The sequence below is a fragment of the Sminthopsis crassicaudata genome, chromosome 4 (genome assembly GCF_048593235.1).
Source record: "Sminthopsis crassicaudata isolate SCR6 chromosome 4, ASM4859323v1, whole genome shotgun sequence".
In the NCBI taxonomy this organism is placed as follows: Eukaryota; Metazoa; Chordata; class Mammalia; order Dasyuromorphia; family Dasyuridae; genus Sminthopsis; species Sminthopsis crassicaudata.
In genome coordinates this window covers 409,794,880-409,803,943 of record NC_133620.1, presented here as the reverse complement: position 1 = coordinate 409,803,943, position 9,064 = coordinate 409,794,880, and the positions used below count along the sequence as shown (strand labels likewise).

At 37.3% G+C, this 9,064-nt stretch overlaps 1 protein-coding gene across 3 annotated transcripts in view; it reads left to right on the top strand.

The window, feature by feature from the left end:
- Positions 1–983: 983 nt before the first annotated feature.
- The window catches only part of ALG14 (ALG14 UDP-N-acetylglucosaminyltransferase subunit), a 125,538-nt gene continuing 117,457 nt past the window's right edge, over positions 984–9,064 (top strand). The window contains exons 1-2 of one of the 3 annotated variants that reach the window (XM_074262749.1): positions 984–1,920; positions 7,623–7,774. In XM_074262749.1, coding sequence (XP_074118850.1) covers positions 1,785–1,920; positions 7,623–7,774 — 288 coding nt within the window. In that variant the 5' untranslated portion in view covers positions 984–1,784. The remainder of the gene's footprint in view (positions 1,921–7,622; positions 7,775–9,064) is intronic. The other 2 variants (XR_012481358.1, XR_012481357.1) reach the window with 2 other exon arrangements.

Here is a 9,064-nt window from a genome sequence, read left to right as displayed (position 1 = left end):
AGTCCTTTCACTGGGTGTAGTTGGTTCAATTCATTACTGCTCTAGTAGAACTGATTTGGTTCATCTCATTGTTGGAAAGGGCCACGTCCATCAAAATTGATCATTATATAGTATTGTTGTTGAAGTACATAATGATCTCCTGGTCCTGCTCATTTCACTCAGCATCAGTTCATGTAAGTCTCTCCAGGCCTTTCTGAAATCATCCTGCTGGTCATTTCTTACAGAACAATAATATTCCATAACATTCATATACCATAATTTATTCAGCCAATCTCCAATTGATGGGCATCCACGTAGTTTCCAGTTTCTGGCCACGACAAAGAGGGCTGAAGGCACTTTTCTTCAAGGGTTCTTTGGAATTGCTTTGGGTCAGTCCTTTGATCAAAGTCCTTTGAAAGATGACCATCACTAAAACATCGTTACTGTATCCGATATTCTCCTGGTTCTACCTCACTTTGTATCAGCTCATACTAAGCCTTTTCACCGTGCCTTCTCACATAACAGTATTCCACCATAATCATATTAAACATTCCCCGATGAACAAGCATGGTTGCTGAAGTTGTCTCCAATTCTTTGCTACCACAAAAAGAGCTAACATAATAAGTATTTTTAAACATGAGTGTTTTCCTTTGATCTCTTGGGATGCAGAAGCAGTCGTGGTGTTATTGGGTCAAAGTATATACTCAAGCCCTCTGAGCTCCAGATTGTTCCCCAGGAGTTGGAGGAGTTCACAACTCTACCAACAATGCAATAGTGATTCCCGTCCCAGTTTTCTGACATCTCCTCCAGCAGTCATTGTCATTTTCTGGCATGTAAGCCACTTTGATAGGTGTGATTGTGGTACCTCCCAATTGTTCTAATTTGCATTTCTCTAACCCAGCGGTCCTCAAATTTTTTAAATAGGGGCCGGTTCACTGGTCCCTCAGACTGTGGGAGGCCGGACTGTAGTAAAAACAAAAGCTCACACCGTCTCCGCCCCTCGGCTCATTTGCCACAACCCGGCGGGCCGCATAAACGTCCTCAGCCGGCCTCGGTAGTTTGAGAACCCCTGTTCTAATTATCAGATTAAGAGCATTTTTCACGTGACTATGGACAGATTTTTTTTTTTTTCCTTTAAATGACTACTCCGTATCTTTTGACCACAGATCGGCTGGAGACATCCACCTCTCCGATCACCTGAACGGGCGGGTCAGGTGGGGCATGTACACGGCGTCTGTGGACTAGAGCCGGCGAGCGTGGCTCAGAAGCGGCTCATTCCCGCCCGGAGCTAATTCCCGCGGGCCGCCTGGAGCCTGCAGAGCTACGAGCAGCGGTTTGGCTTTATGTCTGTAGAGGCGGAATCAGTGGGTCGGACTGGAAGGAAAGAAAGGATCCGGAGCCCTAGCGGACACAACGTAGCATTAAGAGTAGCGGGGCAGGGCGCGGCGCCCGACCGGGGCAGAGGTAGGAGACTGATTTAACACCCGACTCTAAAAGGAGGAGTCCCTGGAGGCGGAGACAACACAGGTACCCCAGCCTTTCGTATTTCCTGCAATCGGAAGTCCCGCCCCCCCGGCCAACAGCTGTGCGGTAAATGAGAGGATAACTACGACTTCCCACCATCCCCCGCCCCGCTTAGACCCGAGCGCCACCTCTCGAGCAATCGGTTGTCCAGGTAGCCGAGAACGCGACGGAAAGCCCCGGCGCTGAGACATTCGAGCCTTTTCGGCTCCCGTACTTTTCGAATTTCTACGGCGGACTTTGTTTCCTGATTGTGGCGTTCCTACGTCCTCCTCTCGGCCAATATGAATTTCTTCCTCTGCCTCATCGTTGTGGGGGGGATTGCTGCTCTCATAGTGCTACGGCTGTGGCTCGTACTCTGTTTCCGAAAAAAGGGGCAACATTCTGTGTCTGTCAGAGTACTGGTGGTAGCCGGGTCCGGTAAGTAGACCGGTAGTAGCCTCGCGGGTCACATGACATTTCCTCCGCTCTGGTTTCTCTCAGGACTACAACCCCCAAGAGACAACGCGGCATGGTAGTTTCTCCTTCATCCCTCTCCGCCCCTTTTCTGGCTTTCCTTGAAGCGTTGCATGCTGGTCTATGTGGTTTTTGTGACACTAAATGCAGACTGTGCCTTTTTTGATGATCCGAATGAATAAGTTAATCGATTTTAAAGCTAGAAAATGAGATTCACATCCTCTTTTTTACAGATGAAGATGTTGATACAGACATTAAATGAACTTACCAGGGTCTCAGCTATAGTTTTATATATACCCATTATTTGTATATATTTTATATACATTTTTATGTATTTAAGCACATATACACATATTTATATTTTTGTATATTTCTATACCTATAAAATTATGTAGTTACATACCACGTATTTATGTTTATATCTCCTTTACATTATATTGACATATAATACGTTATATAATATATTACATTAACATATTAACTAATTAATAATTATAATTGATTATTAATTATACTAATATGTTAATATAATTATACTAATGTTAATTAATATAATTAATTGTTAATTAATTGTATTTATATTAATATTACTATATAATACATTTATATATTCTTCTGCCTAGACATTAAATATTTGTTTCTGTCCCCAAACATTTGTATATACTTGTATCCCTATACATGTTTATTTATATATATATATTTTTTTTTATTTAATTTTTATTTTATTTTATAATTATAACATTTTTTGACAGTACATATGCATGGGTAATTTTTTACAATATTATCCCTTGCACTTACTTCTATTCAGATTTTTTCCCTTCCTCCCCCAACCCCCTCCCCCAGATGGCAGGCAGTCTTATACATGTTAAATATATTACAGTATATTCTAGATACAATATATGTGTGTAGAACCAATTTTTTTGTTGCACAGGAAGAATTGGATTCAGAAAGTAAAAATAACAGTTTACACTCATTTCCCAGTGTTCCTTTTCTGGGTGTAGCTGATTCTGTCCATCATTAATCAATTGGAATTGGATTAGCTCTTCTCTATGTTGAAGATATCCACTTCCATCAGCATACATCCTCATACAATACTGTTGTTGAAGTGTATAATGATCTTCTGGTTCTGCTCATTTCACTCAGCATCAGTTGATGTAAGTCTCTCCAATCCTCTCTGTATTCCTCCTGTTGGTCATTTCTTATAGAACAATAATATTCCATAACATTCATATACCATATTTATATTTTTAAAATTTTTTAAATTTATCTGTATACTTATACATTTATTTATATGCATATGCATTTATATTTGTGAGTTTAAATCTGGGGTGCAGCTCTTAGGACTGTTGTAGTAATAACTCCCAGGCTCCCTGGGAACCTCAATAGCAGTAGAGATCCCGCTATTTTTCAAGAAATCCGGGACAAGCCTTGAGAATGATGTAGTCACCTTAGGAATCCTGAGTGATGTGACAACCTTGGAGAATGTGTGTGAAAGAAAGCTTATTCCATTAATTGAAATATCTGGTCATTTAAAAGTCTGGGCTGCTGTCTCACACTAGATAATGGAGACTTTTATGTTTAAGAATGAGGTCTTGTTAACCCCTATCATCAAATAGCCCCCATCACCAAACTTTCCATCAGTATTGTGAACCCCAGTCCCATCATGTCATTTACCCTGCTCCGTTCTTTGTTCTGTTCCCCTCCACTCCACCTCTAACAGTTTTCCTTGTAAATTTACCTGTGAGCTCTCCTCTTTTAGAATTCAGGAATTTTGGAATTTTTGGAATTTATAGTAAAATTTTGCCTCTTTATTTAGAAATTATCTAAGCTTCCAAATTCTTTTGGGACACCCATCTAGAATCCCAGTATATTTGGGGGGGATGCCCCAAATCCCTGTACCCCAACACCTATACATTTTTATTTTTTTAGGTTTCTATCCTCATATATTTGTGTTTAATATCTTTTTACGTATGTTTATTTCTATTCCTATGCATATGTATTGATTTATATTTATATCTCTATATATTTGTATTTATTTGTATCCTTATACTTTTCTATTTGTACTTTTGTTCCTATACATTTATTTATTTATATCTATACTTGTGAGTTCAGTTCTGGCCTTAGGTACTTCCTAGCTTAATCCTGTTTACCTAAATTCCTCATCTGTAAAATGAGCTGGCAAAGGAAATGGCAAATCATCCTGTCTCTGCCAAGAAAACCCTAATGCATTCGGATCTCAAAGTGCTGCTTGTTTCCCTGAGTCTCGTAACTCCAAGCTCTCTTTCAGTCAGCTGTCAGATTGCTCTTCTTGAAGCTCAGCTCTGTCCCGTATACTGTCCTATTCATTCTATCCCGGTGGCCCCTGTAGCTTCCAGTATCCAACATAAAATCTCGAGTTTTTACAACCTGAACCTTTTCTACTTTTCCTCTCTTCTTCTCCAGTAACACTTGATACAGTGACAATGACTTTTGCTGTTCCTTGGCAATGATGCTCCATCTCTAACTCCTGCACATTTTCACTGACTCCTAGCCCTGGAATTCCCTGCCAAATCATCTCTGCCTCCTGGCCCCTCTTCAGGTCTCAACTCTTCTGTGAGAACCCTTTCTCAGTCCTCCTTAATCTTAGTGCCTTCCCTCTGATACTACCCCAGTAATCCTCCAAACAGCTTTTTTGTATATAGTTGTTAGCATATTGTTTCTTTCAGTAGACAGTCCTTAAGGCCAGGAATTGTTTTTTGCCTTTGAATCTCCAGCATGTAGCACATTGTCCAGTACATATATCATGCTTAATAAAAGATTGTTTTGACTTGATAAATATAGGAAATTATATACATTATTATCCATAGCCATTTTATTGGTCATTTAACTTTAATGGATGCTGGGGAAAGATATTGGGAAGTTTTTTTCACCCATAAAAAAAAGATGTTAATACATCATTTAAAAAAAAAAGTAGATTAACAAAACACATGAGTCTTGTCTACTCTTACATGGAGAGTGCTATGTAAGTAGATGGTCTTGAAAAACTGAGAGGTGACTAATAGATGAACAGAGATAATTGGCTGTAAGACTTGGATCTACAAAATCTGGGGTTAGAGGAATAAAGAAAAATAAAATTGTACATCTGGGTCTTGATTAATACAAATAATAAACTCTCAAGTGGTCACATGTATTTATTCACACTTTTTGAAGTTATGACTGTGTAAAATATGGTCATTGTTTCTAGTCCAGTAGAAACATTCAGTACAAATTTGAATAATGCAACTACTTTATGAAATTTCATCATTTATTCACATTAATTAGGATCTTTCCATTTAAGGTTTTCCTTACACGTGCTGATAAAGTTTTGGAGGATTGACCTCTCAAGATAAGGAGGACGTGTAAGCAATGCTTTCTATATGGCAATGAAATTTGTGGCTACTAAATCTTGAAAATGTAAATGATTAATTAAGTGCTTTGAAATTCAGTCATAAAACAATGATGTTACTGAGACTCTATAGGAAGAAAGGGAATAAGCATTTATTTAAGCACCACAAAGCACTAAACAGATGTCATGTCATTTGATCTTCACCATAATCCTGGATACTGGCTACTATTGCCATTTTTAATTTGAGGAAACTGAAGCAAACAGAAATTAGGTGATGGGCCATGGTTCACAAAACTAGAGTGTATCAGGCTGAATCTGAACTTTTCCTGACTCCAGGCACTGTGTGCTATCCATTGCACCATCAGCAGCACCAATAGAGATAAAAAAGAATTGTAGGACTTCTTCTAGATAAAGAGAAGATGAATAGTCTTTCTTGATAGCAATGTTTTTGCAGCTTACTGAGTGTCTTCATCTATTTTTATAGAAAGAAAGAAAGAAAGAAAGAAAGAAAGAAAGAAAGAAAGAAAGAAAGAAAGAAAGAAAGAAAGAAAGAAAGAAAGAAAGAAAGAAAGAAAGAAAGAAAGAAAGAAAGAAAGAAAGAAAGAAAGAAAGAAAGAAAGAAAGAGAGGGACAGAGAGAGAGAGACAGACAGAGACACAGAGAAAGAGAGACAGAGAGAAACAGAGAGACAGGGGAAAAGAGAGAGAGTATACCCCTAAGGTCCTTCTAAATCAGGAATTCTTAAGCTGGGATTAGTGAGTAGACTTCAGTATCCACAAATGAATTGGAGTGAAAAGGAGTGGGAAAGTTACATCTTTATTTTTGTTCATCTCTACCTCAAAGTTAACATTTCCTTTAGTTATTTAAAACCCTATTCTAACAAGGGGTCCATAGGCTTTACAAAATCAACAAAGGGATTTGTGACAAAAAGTAAGAACTCCTAGTCTAATTCTGTGACCTGACAGAAATTAATCTGTTACTCTTTTAAATAAAATACTTTTCTTTGTCTTTTTAAACAGAAGAGGTAACATGGTGTGATTTTCATTTAATACTTTTCCCAACATATAAATATGCTATGTATAAACATGTATAAGTAAATATAGTAAGAACCATAATTTTAAAAAATTAGAAAATGTGATCATTCAATAAATATGAGCCAAACACTTAGCACGGTGAGTGGAAATGAGTAAACACTTAATGAAAATTTGCTGACCTATTGACTGAATGGGTCCTGTGTGGCAGGTTGACAGCTACTATGCTGAGCTGGAGGTATTGGGAACATGCAAAGGGAGAATAAAATCAAATAGTTCCTGTCTTTGAGGAACTTTCATTCTATGAATGAAACTATATGTACACACATCATATCCAGTAATAAATACCCAGTACCCAAGATAAAGTACTCTTTAATCTTGGGGATGAGACACAAGCTTCTGGGGATAGGAAGGAAGGAATCAGGAGACATCTTATATAGGAGCTTCTATTAACAAAATAATTATATGCCCTTATTAAGCATATATGCACCCTATGTAAGGTTAAGCATACATGGAAAGTTTCATCTATAAGTCACATGGAAAGACCCTATAGTCCTTAGGCTGCATTGGCAAAGCAAATGGTAATATGTCTTTTAAAATGTCTTTTTTCTGTTAAAATCATACCAGTTTTTGGTATTGAACGATTTGGTAGCACCAAGGATTTTATTGCAAAGAACCCTCTTCCCTAAGTCTTTGGGAACAGTGGTAGTAGCACCTGCAGGTGCAGTTGTTAGGCCCCATTATCTTTGCAGGGGGGTTGCTTCCTTGGAGCAGGCTGAGGAAGCTGTGTGGGAAGCAGGAGTACCAAAGGTTTGGGAGACGCTGCTTCCCTCAGGATTCTTGGACCTTTTTGCCCATTCGGTTGTTGGTGAAGGCAAGGATGATGGGTCTTTTATCCACGGTAAATACTTCTTTCAGTGACAGCTGTGGAGGTCAGGCTGAAAGCAATGCCCATGATCTAGGAGGCTCTTGGATTTAAAGTCTTCTGAACTGTCTCCATTGAACTCCAAAGGGGGGGGTAGTCATTTTTTACTTCCTCTCATAAACCACCAACTGATTCTGCTTCAGGGTGTTCCGCTGCCACTCTGATTGGATGGTACACAAAGGCAGAGATTAGTCTCTTCATTCTTTACTTGTTTGTTAGAAAGGAACCATAGTCCTCTATTTAAATATTTATTGTAAAATCAGATGGCAGATAGGCCTGCTGCTTGTCAGTTGTTGATTTATATTGTATAATTCTTAATATATATGATCTTCAATGTTATTTTCAGGTGGGCATACTGCAGAAATTCTGAGGCTGCTTGGTAGCTTATCCAAAGGCTATAATCCAAGACATTATGTTCTTGCTGATACTGATAAGATGAGTGCTGTTAAAATACGTTTATTTGAAGAGAAGAGAGCTGAGTTAGACTCTGAATCCCTGGTAAGTTATTCACCTTTCTAAACTATTGTTTTCCAACTGATTCTTCTATTATGTTCCAAATTATACTTTTATCTGTCCTGAAATTCATTTGTGTATATATATTAATTTTTATGCTATGAATTCTCAGTTTAAATCCAGTTTATTGAATGCCAAGATAAGTATAATTATTATTGTTGTTGAAATTTAATTTTGACCTCTTAACCTTAGAAAAGAAATTTAGAAAAATTATAACGCCAGAATTAAGTATATGATAGTACTTGTTTTAGTCTTGTAGATATTTCATTGATGGAAAACTTTAAATGAAAAAAAATTTCTACCTAATGTCTGGAAATTCACTTATTTTAAATTAAGTTGTTTCATTTATGTAAGCTCTGACCCTGGGGTTTATGTTGACATAATCATGATCATGGAAATGTGTGAATGAGTTTACTTAGCTCTTCATTAAAATTTCTTTTGTTCATTTATTATAATTTCGAGTTGACCCAACTAATTCTTCTATTATGTTCCAAATTATATTTTTATCTGCCCTAAAATTCGTGTGTGTGTGTGTGTATGTGTGTATATATATATATATATATATATATATATATATACATATATATATATATATATATATATATTCATTTGTATATGTCATGTATACTATACTACCACTTTTTAAAGTAAATGACTTTATAGGATAATAAGATTTAGAGCTGAAATGGAACTTAGAAGTAATGTAACACCTTTTTACAGCTTCAGAAAGTGAGTTCTGGAGGTCATGAGTATCTTGGCCAAAGTCATACAGGGCACAGTGGCAGATTCAGTGTAAGAATTCAGATCTTCTCACTCCAGAGCTGCCTTCTGCAAACTTCATACTGAATGTCAATACAAGCTGCAGAATTTATTTAGTAACTACATTTAAGATTACTAAATCATTCTATTATGTTAGTGCCATCATGTAATAATGATCAGTTATTATGAAAGGCAGTGGGAATTAAGTGGCATCTTAGCTGTGGGAACCAGTATTACTTCCTTATTCTGCTCAGGACTCTGGACAGTTCTCTAAAACTCCCAATGGCTGAGAAGGTGACCTTATGCTTCCCTAGACCAATGAAATCATAGGCCTCCTCAAGTGATTATCTTTCCAGCCTCTCCCTTCAAATTTCCATTGAGATTCTTAATATATTTGTGCTCTTTCCATCTTCTTCATCTGATTTTCATTAGCATGGCATTCATCCTTCTGCATCTGATTTTTTTTAAACTTTTACTTTTCTCTTAGAGTTATACAATTAGAATACCTGCTTTCTC